At 39.2% G+C, this 19751-nt stretch overlaps 1 protein-coding gene across 1 annotated transcript in view; it reads left to right on the top strand.

The window, feature by feature from the left end:
* The window catches only part of itga9 (integrin subunit alpha 9), a 404663-nt gene that overhangs the window by 113928 nt on the left and 270984 nt on the right, over positions 1-19751 (top strand). Inside the window, exon 15 of the mRNA XM_008112818.3 lies at positions 4521-4681. Within this exon, the coding sequence (XP_008111025.1) occupies positions 4521-4681 (161 nt within the window). The remainder of the gene's footprint in view (positions 1-4520; positions 4682-19751) is intronic.

The raw sequence follows: 19751 nt of genomic DNA, 5'->3' as shown, positions 1-19751 counted from the left end.
AATCTCTTCTCAGACAAATGTGGAGAGAAAGGTGGGAGTAGAGAGTTGGATGTGAGAAGAGAATGAGGGGCAAGATAGTCAGAGAAGGAAGGAAGATGTATGAATTGGTTGGGAAGAATGAAAGATATTGGAGTGATAGGGCAGATGCTGTAGGTTCTGTTCTAGAGGAAAGAACTGACAACCCCCAACACCTGAAAGTCTTTTTTGTCTAAGAAAATGCTGTGAAATTCATGGAAGACTTGAATGCAAGGATGCATACTAGGGTTGTCCAAAAATTCGTTATGATTCTTATATCGGAATTATTTCGGATTGTTCTCGCTTTTTGAATTGAGTTCTGAGACGTTGACCCTGGGCGCAACTGGCAATGTAATTCGAACCATCGTTGGCCCATTCTCTAATTGTGTCTTAATGTTTTGTTAAATTTTCCCCCCCCCAATTTTTTTAATATATATATTTTTTAAAAAATTAATTTTTTTTTTGTTTCTGCAACCTACCTTGAATGGGAGCCTAGCGCAGCCTAAAATGGCTGCCGCTCCCAGGCCAATCAGAGGCTTCCACGATGGATGGAAAGGTGGGGGCTAGCGTCCTCTGCGTCCACGTGGAAGATCTCCATAAAAGCCCCCTCCCTAGCCCTGGCGAGCCATTTTGGGGCTGGGTTTCCGAGCGGAGAGGGTGGTGCACTGCGCAAGCAAACAAGTCGCCTGCATTGAGGGAGAGAGGGTGAAGTTCTGGCTGTAGAGAGACAGAGGGGTTTGGGTCTGGTAAGGGTTTGGGCTTCTGTTGCTGGTTCGAGATTGTGTATATTTTTTGGCTAATAAATATTGCATTGGCTTGGGGCTTGTGGGATCTGGCAAAGAGTCCTTGCTTGAAAAGAGGCATTAGGCAATTTATAGTTTCCAAAGGACGTGGGCACTCCTGCCAAGGCATTGCTTCTCTCATGCTCCGTTTCTAATTCAAAGCCCTCAGGCTGAGTTTTATTTTTGCAATCACAAAGTCAGACATTGATTTGATTCAATAGAGGGTCCACAGCAATTTATAGTTTCCAAAGGACGTAGCACTCCTGCCAAGGCATTGCTTCCCTCACGCTCCGTTTCTAATCCCAAGCCTTGGGTTGAGTTTTATTTCTGCAATCACGAAGTCAGACATTGATTTGATTCAATAGAGGGAAGGAAATTTTTAGTTTCCAAAGGACGTGGGCACTTCCTGCCAAGGCATTGCTTCCCTCACGCTCCGTTTCTAATCCCAAGCCTTGGGCTGAGTTTTATTTTTGCAATCACAAAGTCAGACATTGATTTGATTCAATAGAGGGTCCACAGCAATTTATAGTTTCCAAAGGACGTGGCACTCCTGCCAAGGCATTGCTTCCCTCACGCTCCGTTTCCAATCTCAAGCCTTGGGCTGAGTTTTATTTCTGCAATCACAAAGTCAGACATTGATTTGATTCAATAGAGGGTCCACAGTAATTTATAGTTTCCAAAGGACATTGCCAATCCTGTCAAGGCATTACTTGGCGTGTGCCGCGTTTCTTATCCAAAGTCCTCGGCCAGAGTTTTATTTTTGCCATCACAAGGTCAGCCAGGGGCACCATCAATCAATAAGGTCCAAGGCAATTTATAGTTTCCAAAGGACATTGCCAATCCTGTCAAGGCATTGCTTAACGTGTGCTGCGTTTCTAATCCAAAGTCCTCAGCCAGAGTTTCATTTTTGCAATCACAAGGTCAGCCAGTGGCACCATTGATCAAAAGGTTCAAAGGCAATTTATAGTTTCCAAAGGACAGTGGCACTCCTGCCAAGGCATTGCTTGGCGTGTGCTGCGTTTCTAATCCAAAGTCTACACAAGTAGAAGAGGGACTTTTACAGTGATAAGAACCCAATTGAACAGGAAATAAGACTTTCAAACCAGGAACAGGTTTCTTCAAATATTGAAAAATAGTGTATTATAAAAAGTTATGAAAATTCGCCAAAAATCATAGAAGACAGGGAACGTTCTGCAATTTATTGAGAAAAGAGTGTTGAATGTGATCTCCCACTGTACCAAATTTGATGAGGATAGCTCAAGAAATGAGGGCGGGAGAGCCCTGTAAATGTCCCTCCCGGTTTCCTTTTTTTTTTTTGGCGATTGCGCATGCGCGTCCGCCATTTTAGAAACATTAAGAATCATTACAAATTTTCGGAAATGTCCAAAATTTTTGGGTGAAAAATTCAGAAATAATTTCTATATCGAAGCGCCGGCACCCCCTACTTTAGAAACGAGAATTGAAACATTTTTTCCATCTATCGGACAAGCCTAATGCATACACTCACACAATGCAGGAGCTAGCAGTGACAGAAATAGGGATGGGTTGCTGAGGTGGCAGAGAGTGAGAGAAAGAATGGAAGAGTCAAAAAGACGAGACTGACAGAATGGGAGAAGTCCTCGTCCCAACCTCAGCAGAGCCTTGTCTCCTCCAACAGATTGTCCACTGTGGAGCCTTCAATGGAAAATAAAATGTTCTCCACATTTGCATTGGTATAGCATACCTGGCTGAAGGGCTGACACCACATGGTGGACATGCCATCAAAACATAATATATGTACTGTCTTACCATGGTATAAGATCCCCAGGTTTTTGTTGAAAGAGTTCTTAATAGTGCTTAGCACTAAATTTCACAGTCACTGTGCTTCCATTGTGATGTTCTTCACATATTCATTCCTCTGCATTTATATGCCATGTTGAAAATTATCTTTCAAACCAAATGCACATCTGCTATATTGTCAGTGCTTCCCTCCTCCAATATCTTCTACCTGTAAGGAATTCAAGTAAAATCTATTGATACAGACTCTAGAACAGTGAATTCCCAGGTGTGTTGGCCTACAACTCCCAGAAATCCCAGCGAGTTTACCAGCTGTTAGGATTTCTGGGAGTTGAAGGCCAAAACATTTACAGGTTGAGAACTACTGCTCTAGAAGGTTGGAAAGAAAACCAACATTTTGTTCAGGAGGAGATACTTATGGTACACTTACAGTATAGTCCGGTTGGAAAGAACAAGCCTCTGCTTATTTTGCCTTCAAATATGGTTTGTGTTTTTAATCTGGCCTTTGGAGTAGCGAAGCATGCTGGGCTCTGAACTTGGTTTTTAGCATTTAGCTAAAATCATGTGACATCATCCTCAAAGAACCTCAGGGTGGCATACATGTGGTTCTACTGGTTTATCCTTACAACAGCCAGATGAGATACAGTGATTGAAAAGTTGACAGCTGATCCAGTATCTTTCGCTGTTCTTTTTCTCCAAGGAGAGTTTTGAAGTCAGGTCCTAACCTCCTATTCTTTCTAACCATTGCACCACAAGGGAAGGGACTGCAAATCCTCCACACTGCTTTCCTTTCCATATTATCAACAATATAAATGGTTGCAAAGAAGATGCTATTAGATTCAGAAGATTCAAGTCTCCAAATGGCTATTTATAGAAAATTATTCTAGCTCAGTAAGGACACTTTCTCTCCCATTTCAGTTTTCTAAAACTAATGCTCTCACTGTGCATCTAATAAATAACCTCTCTTTTAGTCTTATGTGTTTTAGCAGAGCTAAATAATCATTTCTTCAAATCTTAATCTCTTATTAGGAGATTTAGTTTACCACTTTTTAAAAGTTTGGATTAATGTTCTAATCTGTTAGCAATGAAACTCTGATTTTCCACTTTTTACAGTAATGTTTCCATTCTAATAACATGTACAGTTAAGATTTTTTTATATTTCAAGATACAGTTTTTGAGAACTTCAGAAAGGTCTGTGAAATCTCTGGCTTATCTTGAAAAAATTTACCTATACAAGCCTTATTGAGATGCATGGAGGTGATGCAGTAGCAGTATTTTTATACCCAAAATGCCCTTGTAGTGTACTAGTAAACTTTGAACATAAAATACTCATCATGATGGTTCCTGTAAATGTACTTCCAAGGAGAATCAAAAGTGGAAGCAGCTGTATTGATCTATTTTTATTATACATGCCATACCATGTGAATGCATGTGTGTATGTGTATTTTTATCTGCCTGTTATGTATGTGTGCATTAATGTAGACATACTTTGTTTTACAATAATATACTTTCCAAGAATATTGATATTGATTGAGTATTCTTTTTTAGCCATGTGTGGTCTACAAAGTCATGTGAATAACTGTTCCTGATATTAGGATTTGTTATAGCAAGATAGAAATTAATTTGGAGAAAAACTAAAATGGAAATATAAATATTGCCTTTAATTATGTAAAGGGTTTGTTTGTTGTTTGCTCTCAGGGAGGAACTGATGTATTGACATTCTTCAGTGCAAAGTTCTCTTGATCCTCACAATAGTTGTGTGAGCTAGATCAGGCTACAAAACAATGACTGCTTCTAGGTCACCCTGTGCATTTTGTGTCACTGGGACCTAGAATCTGCATCTCCAAAATCCCACTCCAGCATTTTAACCAATGTATGGCACAGGCTATTTTTACAGAGACTATCTCATTTTACATTCAATCTTCATGTCTTATCTTGTCTTTTTAGGATTGAACTATAACTTGACATCAGATGTGACCAAGAAGGAAAGGGGCAATCCAATCAGGGTTTATTTTGTTTCTTTTGGAGAAGCAATGGGCCAAATCTCAGAGCAGCTGGAGCTGTCCTATATGCAAGAGAAATGCAAGCACTACCTAGCCTATGTGAAGGTCAGTCCATTTTTTCTCTCTGTTCCTTGCTTCATTAAGTAGGTCTGTGTGGGATCCTTACATACATTTAGCCCTTCCTTGTTCACTTTTCAGGTTCTTAAGAGGGAAATCCTAAGCACGCGTAGCCATAGCTGGATTCTACTGAACTATTTTTTAGTAGATACTAGCTGTGCCCTGCCACACGTTGCTGTGGCGAAGTATGGTGGTATGGGAAATAAAGTATTGAGGAATTGGTAGTAGTTAAGGTAAAGGGTAAAGGTTTTCCCCTGACATTAAGTCCAGTCGTGTCTGACTCTGGGGGTTGGTGCTTATCTCCATTTCTAAGCCGAAGAGCTGGCGATGTCCGTAGACTCCTCCAAGGTCATGTGGTATGACTGCATGGAGTGCCGTTACCTTCCTGCTGGAGCACTACCTATTCATCTACTCACATTTGCATGTTTTTGAACTTTAGGGTTGGCAGAAGCTGGGGTTAACAGTGGGGGCTCTCTCCGCTCCCCCAATTCAAACCTGCGACCTTTCAGTCCAGAAGTTCAGCAGCTCAGCACTTTGACATGCTGCACCATCAGGGGATATTATTTCCTAAAGCTTGTGAATATACAATATTTCTGATTCTTTTTTTTTTGTCTGTTGGAGGCAAGTATGAATGCTGCAATTAGGGAAAATGATTAGCATGTAATGGCCTTGCAGCTTTAAAGCCTGGCTGCTTCCTCTCTGAGGGAATTTTTTTTGGGAGGTGTTAGCTGGCCCTGATTGTTTCCTATCTGGAATTCCCTTGTTTTCAGAGTGGTGTTCTTTGCGATATTTTATGTGCTTCTACTATCTGTGTAGATGAAGAAGTACCCATATGCAGTGCTTGAGCGCACACAGCCCCTCCCAAAAGTCTGTGGCCCTCAGAAAACATAGGATTTGCCAGACTTTGGTGATGGGAATACTTTGTTGGGAGGTGTTAGCTGGCCCTGATTGTTTCCTGTCTGGAATTTCCCTGTTTTGAGATTGTTGTTCTTTATTTAGTGTTCTGATTTTAGAGATTGTATTGTTCTGTTTTATTATACTACAGTCATTTTTATATATTCTGATTTTAATGTTTTTGAATACTTGGAGCAAGATTGTGTTCATTTTCACGGTTCATAGCAACATAATAATAATAATAATAATAATAATAATAATAATAATAATAATAGTAATAATAATGACTTTGGTAATACACACTGCTTCACTCCCTTCTCAGCTTCCTTTCTGGAAGAATCCTTTCTTGGGAGGTGTTAGCTGGCCCTGATTGTTTCCTTTGTGGAATTCCCAATTTCCCTGCTTTCAGAGTGTTGCTCTTTATTTACTGTCCTGGTTTTAGAGATTATATTGTTCTGTATTATTATACCACAGTAATTATTTCATATTACAGTAGAATCTCACTTATCCAACATTCACTTATCCAATGTTCTGGATTATCCAATGCAGTCTGCCTTTTAGTAGTCAATTTTTTATAGTCAGTGTTTTAAATTCATTGTGATATTTTGGTGCTAAATTTGTAAATACTGTACAGTAATTACTACATAGCATTACTGCGCATGGAACTACCTTTTCTGTCAAATTTGTTATATAACATGATGTTTTAGTGCTTAATTTGTATAATGATTACCTAATTTGATGTTTAATCGGCTTTTCCTGAATCCCTTCTTATTATCCAACATATTCACTTATCCAACGTTTTGCCAGTCAGTTTATGTTGGATAAGTGGAACTCTACTGTATATTTATAATCTTATATTATCTGCTTAAAGCTGGATTATATGAGGCCCCTTCTACACAGCTGGATAAAATGCACACTGAGGTGGATTTTATGGCAGTATGGAATCAAGATAATCCAGTTCAAAGCAGATAATGTAAGATTATAAATGGGTTATATAGCTGTGTGGAAGGGCCTTGAATCTATACTGCCATATAATCCAGTTAAAATCTGATAATCTGTATTTTATAGGCAGTGTGGAAGAGGCCTGAGGCCTAACTCTGCCTGTCCCCTGGGCTGAGTGGGTTTCTAGGAGACCAAGTGGGCGGAGCTTAGCCTTCTAACTGCAGCAATTGGATAAAAACAATTATTCCTCTCCCTCTAATTAGGACTTTATTTTTCTTTTCTTTTTGTTGTCGGAATCTAGGGGCAAGGATGGTGGATTGTGCTGCCAAATTTCTAGGTTCTGGGGCTTGTACTTTTGTTGTTTAGTGGCGGGGGGGACGGACACCATTAGTCTTTTATATATATAGATGGATAAAGTTGCATTGTAAAAGGACCTTTTTTGCACAGAAAGGAAAAGGTATTTGCTGCATGATGATTAAAAGTGCCAGGAAGAAGGAAAGTGACATGTTCAGTTTTACCACAAGGAAAAAGGTATAGATCCCCTTGTCAATGCTGAAGTAGATGTCTGAATTGTCTGCAAAAAGAAGTAAGCAAAATTGGTGGAATCTCTTATGAAAAATATTAGTTGCTTTCTCATATCAGTAGATATATCATGGTTCTGTTCTAACATTGATTATTCTTGCTAATTTCCTCTGTTACACATGCTAGTTTAAATGGATTTATCATTATTTGGCATCTGAGGAGGACTGAACGGAATGCAGCCTCAGTTGGACTATCTGCATCCCTTTTGCTCTATTTGGGATTGAAAATGGCACAAGAATCCTTGAAGCAAAGGTTGTGGGACGTTGCCCTAGGAGAGCTTAGGGCTTGCTCAAACTCACCATGCTCCCCCAGAGTCTTAAAATTGCCATACAGAGAGCCATTTAAGATATGGGAATACCTAAAAAGTCTTACAGTGATCAAATATCAACTGATTTCTTACAAAGGCGAGATTAAATGTATTTCCCTCAGAGCTATTAAAAGGCAGACTGTCTGGAATTCCTTACTCCCAAAGACTATGCCCCTGTGAGGGAAATGAAGTAGAAACAATAGAATACATTTTATTGCAGTGCCACTATTACACAGTGCATCATAGCCAACTTTTATATTCAATTGTGTCCCACATGACTAACCATCTCCCACAGGGGATTGTGTGATATCTTTTAGAGGACAAGTGTCACAGGCAAAATTTCTTGCAGTGGCAACAAGAAAGTAACCTCGGATAAGGGTATTACTTGAAACCATGTATATTAATCGTGAGCAATGTACTTCTCCTGAGATGGGAGAATTTATTAACAACTGTTTATTTATTTCCCACATTTGTACCCCACCCTTCTCACCCCGAAGGAGACTCAGGGTGGCCTTACAACAGGCAGCAATTCAGTGCCAGCAACGTACAATTCCCAAAATAAACAGTTACAATTAAAAACCAGACAATTAAAACATCAATTATTAAAACAGCAACACCGTAATAAAACTGTATGTATATGTATATATTATTTGGCATATTGTGTGACAAAAATTCAGTAGATAAATGTAATAGTTAAGATTTCAAGAAAATGTTAATGGCGCCAATGTAAATGATCCAACAGAATGAGTTTGCTTCCCATTTTTTTGAGAGAGAGAATGAGTAAACAGTTGAACCAGTGATTATCAGCTTTCTTTGTTCCAAAGTTTTGATTAGGAATCATGAAAATGTCATAGGAAGATTCCAAGGTTCTTTGGAGGTGCTTCTTGTGCTGGCTCTAAAGATTGTTCTTGCAGAAAACTTGAACATGCAAAGAGTGTTCTGGCTTGTTGCTTTCAGTCAGAATGTATTGTTTTCCCTTATTGTGTATCAATATGGTTTCACTGATCCACCTTATGTGGGGAGGAGGAAGGAGGTTGATAGCAGCAAATTTGTCAGCAGCAGAAGCATATGGAGCCAATATGTTCCTTATCGCCGATGTTCCCATCCTTGATTGAAACCATTCATGATGCATGTCGGCTCATGGAATTGACACTCAGCAGTCTGAACCAAAGTTCTTCCCCTCCTGTTGCTCTCTTGTTGTTTGTGATGATGATATCAAGAAGGCATTTCCTTCTTAGTAAAACTGTAGGCAGCACTAGAGAGGGTCTGCTCCTGAAAGCCATAATAGTGAATATTTTGCTTGTTTTGTCATCTCTTTATTCATTGATAACTTAACTATTTGGGTTTGTTGTATTTCAATGATAAAGCATTGCCCGTTGAAATAAATCGGGAATGGCAGTTCTGTAGATAGGTGAAGGCAAAAGGGACACATATCAATATCATTTTGTTAATCTTTATGAAGTGGGTGAGGTGGGATGTGCTGTACAGCATTTTTCTGTAGAGTGCTGCTCTCTTTTCTCCACTAGCACTAAAATGACAAGAATGTTCATTTGCTTGCTTAAGAAAGGATGTAAAATGATGGGGATGATGAACCTGGATAGATTGTGTCCCAGAGGGAGGAAGTGTTGTTGGCTGTTTAATGTTAGAAACATGAAAGAGCCTTGAAAATTCAAGAGGGTTAGACAAAGAGGTCAAGATTATTTCATACATTTTGCTTGTTAAATAAAGAGGCAAGAGAAATAAAGTTTTTCTGAATATGTCCTTTACTCATTTTAATTGATAGCAAGCGGTTCTGTGTAAGATATATTGAGATATTTTATTACCAGTGTGTATGAATGTTCTTTTTGTTTTTCTTTGAGGAAATACATGCAGTATGGTTAGCCGCCTTAAAACTAATTTGTGCTACTTTCTTTCTTTTAGTGTTTGCTTTAACATATATTAACAAGTGACCTCCTTCTTCCCTTTTCATTGGTAAAAAGTATGCATGTGGATCATGTGCAGCCAAAGAATAATGGTTAAGATTATACAGATTGGCTCCTCAAGTCCAGAGAGGGATTCCAAGGGGCCATGTGGTGAGCTTCTGGTCGTGTGTTCAGATTTTTTCAAGATCTGCCTTTGGTTTAGTAGATTTACAAGCCCCATACTTTTGAGGCATGGTTTCCTGTTGTTGTTTACACTGAAGAGGAGAGAGTTAGAGAGCTATTCTATGTACTGTGTTTGCATGGAAATGTTCCAGTGGGTAAAATCAATGATACTGGCCTCAAGAGTCCATATTCAGGAGAAATGGAATTTCTCTTTTAAAACGAAAGATTTGCTATAGTTAATCATAGTCATGATTCGGTCATTCCACTAAATTTAGTGAGCCTGCTTTGAGCATGAAAAAGTCTGAATTCAACCTTTTGAATTGAAAATCTTTACCAGTTGATGCTGCTCTGATACATGGTGCTGGACAACACTTTCATCTCGTTCCCTTGTTCCTTAGCTACAACTTGCACTATCCCTTTCCTTTCTTCTTGTTTACAGTTGGCTATATTTTTATGACAGATTACATTATATGTTATTGGCACTGTTCTGAGTCCAAATTGTTGTTTTATATACTCGTGGTTTTATTTAGTATTGTACTGTGTGTTAATTTTATGTGTTGTTATAGGCACTTTGTGCCATATGTAAGCCACCAAGAGTCCTTTCGGGGAGATGGAGGCGGGGTACAAAAATAAAGTAGTGGTAGTCGTTGTTGTTGTTGTTGTTGTTGCTGTTGTTATTATTATTATTATTATTATTATTATTATTATTATTATTATTATGCAACTGCCCTTAATTCCTTGATAGAGGGAAGACATAGCATATAATTTACCAAACAAATACATATACAAGTAAGCAAAGGACTTAACTATTTATCAATGACAAAGAAGGTTTGAGGAATACTTCATTTTGCTAAAAAAAAAAATGCTCTGTCATGTTTTTTTTTCCATTTCCACAATTATGTAATTGAAATGAAAATTCACAGTTTTGTTAGCTTCTGGCTAAAGCCAGATGTTTAAACAGAAAAATGAACTGTATGAGAAATGATGAGCGGTTTCAAAATACACCATGTTTCATTTCTTAAATACACAATGTGGACTGAGCAGGATATTGTTAAAGTCAATTGACCTTGTATGTATTACCTACTAAGATACTATAATTTTATATTACATTAATTATTTTTCTGGGTTTTAATGGCTATTTTGCAATTGATCGGCAACAGGACTCCTCAGCTACAGGGCTTTTGTAATGTTTTTGCTCTGGTGTGGCTATTACCAATTCTACTGTAATTCCACATCAGAAACCTTGATGAATCTTTTCAATTTCTTGATGTTTTGATTATATGGACATGCCACCGCTTAGCATATTAAACAGGATACACGTCTTATCGATGTGTGCTTATTTTTTAATAGGCCAATATGAAACTTCGGTTCTAATTTTAGTAGATGAGAACAAGAAATGAATTTTAGAAGGTGAGATTGAATTAGATTTCTTGAAGAGGAGATGGTTTTGCTTTCTCTTCTCTGTGAACATTTCTATTTTTGTTCTTGCTGATGGACAGTTGGCAAAGTAATCTGGAATCAAGTATAACTGTCTTTGGCTCTGCACTAGCATTGAAATGTGAGTCTGCTCAGAATTCACAAATAAATGCACAACCCTCCTTTGAGAGCATTAATGGTCTTCTCTTGGCACTAAATATATTGTTTAGTTGATTCTCCAACTATATTCCCTCCAGAAGAGCAGTCACATCAACTTAATATATGCAAAAGCAGCAGAGAGCCTAGTGATTCCTTTCAGCTCCCAAGTTTCTTGGTGCACATATTTTCTAGAATCAGATGCCTTCACACAGTCATTTGTGTTTATTAGTTTGCAGGGCGCTGCAGGGTTAGTTATTACAATAAACAGCCCAGGAGTCAAGTATGATCATCCCCTTCTAGGATCAATGCTTGGTTTTAATCCTTAAAGATTCAAGAGGCATACCATGTTGGATCATTCAGAGAGAACACAGAGAGAGAAAGGCATCTCTTTGTACTGAGGGCATGGTGTTGCACTGAGATACTCCTATTCAACTGAAGACAGTGGAAACAAGATCTTTTCATGTGTTCTTGGGTTCATCTGAGCACAGTGAAAATGTCCTGCTTGTGAATGCACCCCTGCCCAAAATAAATATACAGCTAACCATTCTCTCACCAGGGTATTGCCCTTCCGCATTTCTGCCTGCAAATGCCAAGGCTCTTTTGTTATTTTAGAGTGTTTAAAATCATTTCAGCAAATATTTTTCTAAGTTATTGCATTATTTTAAGTTGGCACCAACATCCCTTCTGCATCCAGATTGTCCAAGTCAGTAGCAAGATACAACAGCTGCTCTTTTCCTTCTCAAAAGTTCACCCCAGAGAGTTGACTTTTGAAGAATGTTGAGAATATTTTGAAAAGCAGTTGGCTCTTGTCCAGTAATTGCATTGTTTCGCACACATGGCTCTCCCCATTTCCCTGTGTGGTCAGAAGTAACAGTTACAGGATTATTTTTTTGATGGGGGAATACAGAGGATATATAACATGGTATCATTTTACCGGTCAACAAATTGAGCTTCATAATTTTAAGAACAGGTGTCCCCCCCCCTGCCTTCTTCATTATCCCTTGATTTTTGATTTTTGTGTGTGCGTTTGTGTGTTTTATATAGTATGAATCTATGGGAAGAGATAGTTCTTGTTTGTTACCAATTTCATGTAAAGCACTCTTTTTGTCTGAAGAATGGAGTTCACATGGGTTAGATAAATTACCCGTATATACTTGAGTATAAGCCAACCCAAATATAAGCAGAGGCACCTAGTTTTACCACAAAAAACTGGAAAAACCTATTGACTCAAGTATAAGATGAGGGTGGGGAATACAGCAGCTATGGGTAAATTTCAAAAATAAAAAATAAAAATAGATGTCCATAAAATTACATAAAATTGAGGCATCAGTAGGTTAAATGTTTCTGAATATTTATATAAAACTATCATTTTGGATAATAATAAGACTTTAATAAGATAAGACTGTCCAACTCTGATTACATATATACTCAAGTATAAGCCGACTCGAATATAAGCCGGCCAGGATCCCCACTCGAGTATAAAAAGGGTTGAAAAACTCAGCTTATACTTGAGTATATACAGTGAATGGTATTTTATGTGGGACACAGACAAGTACCTAGGCACAGGGCAAGTTTGCAAAGCAACACTGGATTTTCTCTCTCTTCCTGCTTCCTTTGGCTCCTTCTACACTGTCCTTATACCCCAGGATTTGATCCCAGGTTATCTGTTTGAATTGGATTATATGAGTCTCCACTGCCAGATAATCTGGGATAAGCAGATAATCTGGGATCAGATCCTGGGATATAGGGCAGCGTAGAAGGGGCCGTTGTTTCCATCCATCTGTAAAACTCAGGCTTGTTTCTCCTATAGCTACCCTTTATTCTTCAGATCCTGAGCAAGCACTTCCGATATATTACAGAGAATAATCTTAATACTGCTCCAGGAAATGTTTTCTGGTTCAACATAGATATCTTATGGTCTCTAGCTGGCCATTACTGCTTATTAATAAGCAGCCACATTAATTGAAAAATTGTATTTTTCCTCCTATGGCAGCATTTCTCTTTCCGTACTGATACCATAGTGCACTAAAAGGTACCTCTTATGAGGAATAGTTAAACGAGCTTCATGTGTTTAGCCTGTAGAAGAGATGTTTAAGGGGAGATATGAAAGCTGTTTTCAAAACTTTTAAAGCTAACATACAAAAGATGAAGTCAATTTGTCCATTATTATTCTAGAGGGTATATATAGGAGTTAGAAGTGAAACTTGCTAAAAAAGCAAACTTTACCCGAACACTAGGAGGAAACTTCCTAAGATTAAGAGCTTCAAGACTGTGAAAGGGACTACGTTAGGTGATGATGGTCTCTCCCATCCTGGTGATGTTTAAATAGTGACTGCCCAGTTGTATCCTGCATTATAGGTTCTGCCTTGTTTTGGACTAGATGTGCTCCAAGAGTCCTGTCTCATTCTCCAATTCTGTAATTGTAAGTGAAAGGATAGTGATGAAATGAATTCAATAGAATACAAGGAAATGGAGCAGAGTAATGATTGTGGTTTCAGAAGCTGGGAACAAAGGAGCCTCTCTGTCTGTTAGTATTTGTGTGTCTGTGGCTTGACTCTTTATGGTTCTATGGCTTGGCTTTAGCCATGAAAGATAAGCTAAACCAAAACGTTGAAACATTTTTATAGAAACTGGGAGGGGGGGGGGGCGAGGCAGCGGGGGGAATTGGAATAGAAACTCCAATATTTTCTTTTGGTTATTGTCCTCACTGCCCACTCCTTTACACTCTCAAGCTAATTAGGATTTATAAAAATTGTACATAAGGCAGATTTTTTTCACAGCGAATCTCAATTATAAGGGGGGAAATAAACTGTTCTTATGCTTCTCATCCTTTAATGATCACAAGATTATCATGCTGATAGTGATAAACTTCTCCTATGATCCCTGTGTTTATTAGAGATGACCTGGCAGAGCTAATGGCTACTTATCAGTTGTTTCTTGTCAGGACTCAAAGCTAGGCCCTTCAGCTGAACAAAATCTTCAATTAAATAAGAGATGGCATTTCTGTTTTGCAGATGTTCTTATCTCAGTTGTTTGACAGGATGTCTTAAACAGCTCCACAATGCCTTCAATTTCACCCCCCCCCCCAGTTGCTTCTGTATCTTGGGATTAGGATGGAGAACCACTCTCACTATATGTAACCTTAGTTGTAAATGTTGAGCCCAGGGGTACAATCAACTCTCTCATTAGCTTGTAGAGGATACATCCATCTATGACTGATTCCTCATTTGAAAGATTCTTAAACATGCTCTGTGTTTCTCCTTTTGGGGCAAAGAGACAGTCCTAGGCTACACTGAAACTTTTCTTGGTGTCAGCATTATCCAGTTTCTATGATCCTAATTTGGGGAGAAAAAACAAAAGTAGCTCAGATTGTGTGGCATGGGAATGAAGCTATGTTATAGCTTACTTTTGAGGAACCCTTCAACCTCACATTGGCAAGGAGATGTCTTCCGGATCAAAAAGATAACCATTACCTCCTGCTAAAATGCCTTAGTTACATCCAGATTGGATTACTGTAATGAACTTTACGTGGGGCTGCCTTTGAAGACAGCCTGGAAATTGCAACTGGTACAAAGATTGGCAGACAGGCTACTAACTGGAGCTAATTATAGGGAGCACACAACACCCCTATTAAAGCGGCCCCACTGGCTGCCAATAAGTTTCTGGTCCCAATTCAAAGTGCCTATAAAGCCTTAAACAGTTTGAGTCTTGCTTATCTTCGAGACCGCCTCTCGCTCTATGAACTGGCATGGGCTCTAAGATCTGCCAGGAAGACCCTCCTCTCACTCATGCCACCGTCACAAGCGCAGTTGGTGGGGACGAGAGAGAGGGCCTTCTTGGTGGTGCATTGCAATTCCCTTCCACAGGAAATTAGAGAAGCCCCAACATTGTCCACCTTTCATAGGGACCTGAAAACTTGGTTGTTTCAGCTTGCTTTTGACAATGCCTAGTCTCTAGTTGCAAATGTCCAGTCTCTAGGTTCCACAGAATATGATACTCTCGTCACTTTATCCAGTACCCGGCCCTATCTATGCTGCTTGCACTACTTCATGCCCAGTCCTTGTATATCCTGATTATGCCCATTGTACTATAGCAACTGGTTTCGCTGAGTATTCTTAAATGGCTGTTTTATATTTTTATGTTTTATTAAATTTGTGTTTTTAACTGTTTTCTTATTTTTAACAATGTTTTTATTTTAATCTTGTTTTTTGCTTTGATGGATTGTTTGTATTTGTGTCTATGGGCATTTTGTCCCATATGTAAGCCACCCCGAGTCCCGTTTGGGAGATGGTGGCGGGGTATAAGAATAAAGTTGTTGTTGTTGTTGTTGTTGTTGTTGTTGTTGTTGTTGTTGTTGTATGACACAGCAAACAAGATAGATATGCTGGAATTCGTTTCACAAAATCACAAGTCGAACACTTCCCAAGTGTCTAGGACTGTGTGATGTATTTTCGGATGATGCACGCAGATCCCAGTAGGGTGGCCTTTTGCAGTTGGCAGATCGTAATTTTGTCAATGTCTGTTGTTTCCAAATGCCGGCTGAGATCTTTTGGCACGGCACCCAATGTGCCGATCACCACCGGGACCACCTGTACTGGTTTCTGCCAGAGTCTTTGCAGTTCTGTTTGGGGGGCGGGGAACGTGATTGGGAAACTATGTTTTTAATCTGTTTTATTGCATTTATGTGTTTTAACTGTTTTATAATTTGAAATGTTATATTTATTATTTGTATGTATAATGTGGCATTGAATTTTGCCATAGTCTGTAAGCCGCTCTGAGTCCCCTTCAGGGAGAGAAGAGCGGGGTATAAATATAGCAAATAAAATAAATAAATAAGTTCACTCTTGAGATCCTGATAGCGGCTGAGTTTTTCCTGTTGTTTTTTGTCAATGCGACTGTCACCTGGGATGGCAACATCAATGATCCAAAACTTTTTCTTTTCCACAACTGTGATGCCTGGTGTGTTGTGTTCCAGAACTTTGCCAGTCTGGATTTGGAAGTCCCACAGTATCTTTGCGTGCTCATTTTTCAATACTTTTGCAGGTTTGTGGTCCCACCAGTTCTTTACTGCTGGGAGGTAGTACTTGAGGCATAAGTTCCAATGAATCATTTGGGCTGTAGGTGCCACCTTGCCATAGTGGGGGGGGGGGGGCTTGATTACTCCAGTGATGACTGAGAGCTGTGCTGGCAGTAGTGTAACTACCGGCAGGTCCAACCAAGCCAGAGAGGTCTCAGCTGAGGAATAGAACTAAGAGCACCTAACCCATTAGCATTATGGAGAATCAAACCAAAATGAAGTCTATACTGGCCCGGTCGTCGCCCAGGATAAAAAGGACCCCAGTGGATGCTGCTGATTCTGAACATCCATCGACAAGTGGGCTACGGGATCAAAATACAAATGAACAGTCACAGAAGCGGCAGAAATATACAATGCCAGAAAACCGCATAGTTATTATTATTATTATTACTTTCAAAGTAAGTACTGCACAGTTAAACAGGAAATAACACTTTTAAAATAGGAACAGATATTTTTTCCAATTTTTATTACATTGTGTAATCCTTCTCAGCCTTCAGACCCATCTACAGACCCATCATCCTATATCATCACATTGACTGAGCTGGCTGGGAATGATGAGAGTAGTGGGAATATAACACAAGTGGAGGTGCCATGTTGAAGAAAAGGAACATACAATCTAGTCCTGAAGCAAAAGTTCTTCAGTGAAAACTTTAAGCTTTGAAAAAGAGAGATGTAAAAAGGGAGTGATTTGCCCCTATGTTTCTGTTTGCTTATCTCTTGTACAGAGGTTCCATGTAAGTGTGTATTTAAACATACCTCAACCAGCCCAAAATTTTCTCCACTTGTGAATGGCGTGGTAAATGTGTAAAGAGCTTTTTATTCAACTCAAATAAAATATTTTCTTACTGGTTTCAACCTTTTATCCTGTTACTAGTTTTTTCAAATAGATTTTATTCAAAGAGAAGTATGCCAACAAAGCTAATCTGTTCTTTCTCCAAGGAATGCAAATGTAGGGAATGTGTTCTGCCACCTGCCAGGCATTATTATAGTGGAATTGGGATGAAGGCTATGTGCCCAGCAAAAGGGCAAGGTCTATTTGGCTGGCATTGCACATTTGGAAAGTATCTCTGCACATGAGAGAGAGAGGGGAAAGTGGTGACAGCAGTTAGTGGAAATGATAGCTCTACGGTTTAGTGAGCATCTGTTCTTCTGGCCCAGTTGGCTTGTGATTGAATTATCAGTTTCCTCAAGGCAAAGACTGTCACATCCTAGTTTAAAGCTTGGACTCAACATCAGTGTTGGCGGATGGCATTAGCAGATATGGTCCCCATTTTGAGCCTTGTGAATGATTGGAACATTTCTTCACCTATGTTCAGACCTGAGGGTTGGCTCAAAACCCAACTTTAAGGGGACATTTTGCAAAGCAGCAGAATGATGTGTAAATATGTCCAAACAGTATGTTCAGTATGTCACAAGTGTAGGTTTTAGGGATGGAATGCTGTTGAGAAAAGCATGAGTGAGCAGCAGCACACTACTCTCCAGCACTTTTTTTTTTTGCAAGTCACTCCTATTTTAATGACAAAACTTTTATATTTTCTGTTTAGTCTGTTTTTTGTGTCCTTTCGATGTTAATGGCATCCATGCTTGTACTTGCATTTTTGTCTTCTGAAAAGGTACTGCAACGTAACAACGAAGAGTGTGCAATGTGATGATGAAAGTCCTTGTGTTTCCTTCAGCTGCTAAGGAACAAACAAAATGGTTCAAGGAATACATTCTCATATATTCCACAATTCTTGATTTTAAGGAAGTATGTCAGACACAAGGGCTGGGGAGTGGTTGCGCTTAGAAACCACAACTACATTCCCAGTAAAAATCTCATTCCCATATGTTACAATCCTGATACAAATAGTTCCTCGTCTGCTATTTGCTACACAATGCAGATTGCCATTGTTTTGATGTTTGATTGTCCCCTGGCCCTGCCCAAAAAGCATGAGGATATATGAGAAGCTGTTTTTATGTGAAAAATTGTTTCTTTTGTTAAAAAGGTACATACGGCTTATTATAAAAAAATAGTTTTTTTTCCACGTTGTAGTGTTTGGCCATTTTTGCAAAATGTAATGTTTGGCCATTTTTGCCAAATATGCAAAAACTAAGGTCAGAAGTGAGCAGAAGCAGTTGTTTTCTTCCTGCAGCAGGGAAGATACTGTTGAAATCATTTGCCCTTGCATAGGAAAAGAAAATTGTTGATATTTCACATTACCTACTATTTGTGCATGAGGCATGTGTTTGTTTGTACAGCCCTGGACTCAGCAGTGATAATCTCAGATGACCAGATGGGGCCTCAAAGTGGCCCACTTCACTTTAGAAATCTAGTTAATATTATTAGTTAGCAAACTAATAGGATTATTGAAGGGAAAGCAAGTGAACCTTTATACACATAGTATTGACTGACATCGGTAAGCTTTTTGGTTGTTTTAGCCCATGTGCATAAAGAGGAGAGGGAAGAGTTTGCAGTTACCAGCTTGGATTCTCTTTATACATTAGATCACAGTCAAGAATATGAAGACTGTTGCAATCCTTTAGTATCCAGAACTTGAAGCACACAGCAGGGAATACAGGACGCTGACCTATTGCATTGTTCAGCTGGAATTTTACAAATGCAGTATGTAAGTCTAAAAGATCCAGTACTGTCTTGTCAAGAATGATGACTGTAGCCATGTCCAGCCCAATAGACCAGAGGCAAAGTTTTACATCCTTTGAATGTGTTTACCTCATTGCTCCAGAAAGACATCATTTTTGGGTCTACATTAGAAGCTGATAGAGGTGGGTCTGGACTTTTCCATTTTTCTCTGCCCCTCTCCGGAATCTTTTTTTATTTAAGTGTGCTATTCTGGTAAAACTTGTGTGTCGGCACTGTCCAGATCAATGTGAGGAACGTGCCGGGAGTCTATTGTACCAAATGTCCTTCTTTGCTGCAGAGCTGTAAAACTGTTAACTAAACAAACATGGCATTTTCCATCTCCTCACTCTGATGTGAAGAGTTCAGCTCTCCCTCTGGATGCTTGCTAGCCAGGAATGACTGTGCAGACAGTGAACTGGACCGATTCCTTACTTCGATGACTCAGAGCAGGGGGTGCAACTGCTTTTCATTCTTGCAGTCTTATAATCTGAGCAGCTAAATTAACATGGGAGCCTTGGAATTTAAGAATGACATCTTTACTATTCATTGTCAGGTAGGGACACAACACAGCTAAGTTTCATGCCACATTAAATACGCAGCTTGTAGCTGAGCAGGAAGCTTACTTTATACTCTAGAGTAACTATATCAGCATGATCCAGCTTGTGATAACTGCATGTGGGCAGGGAGGATTAAATCTTTCTTTGCAATAGTTTCCCCCCTTAATTTCCCTCAGAGGTTTTTAAATGACTTTCTTTCACACTGGAACCCAATATATATATTCACATGTGTTTTCAAGTTACAAATCGACTTATGGTGACCCCATTAATTTCATAGGGTTTTCTTAGGCAAGGAATACTCAGAAATGGTTTTGCCAGTTTCCTACTCTGAAATACACCCAATAACGCAGGCATGGGCAAACTTCAGCCCTCCAGGTGTTTTGGACTTGAACTTCCAGAAATCCCAGTTAGCTTACTGGC

The sequence above is a fragment of the Anolis carolinensis genome, chromosome 6 (assembly GCF_035594765.1).
Source record: "Anolis carolinensis isolate JA03-04 chromosome 6, rAnoCar3.1.pri, whole genome shotgun sequence".
NCBI classification, from domain to species: domain Eukaryota; kingdom Metazoa; phylum Chordata; class Lepidosauria; order Squamata; family Dactyloidae; genus Anolis; species Anolis carolinensis.
This window is presented reverse-complemented; position numbering and strand designations above follow the sequence as displayed.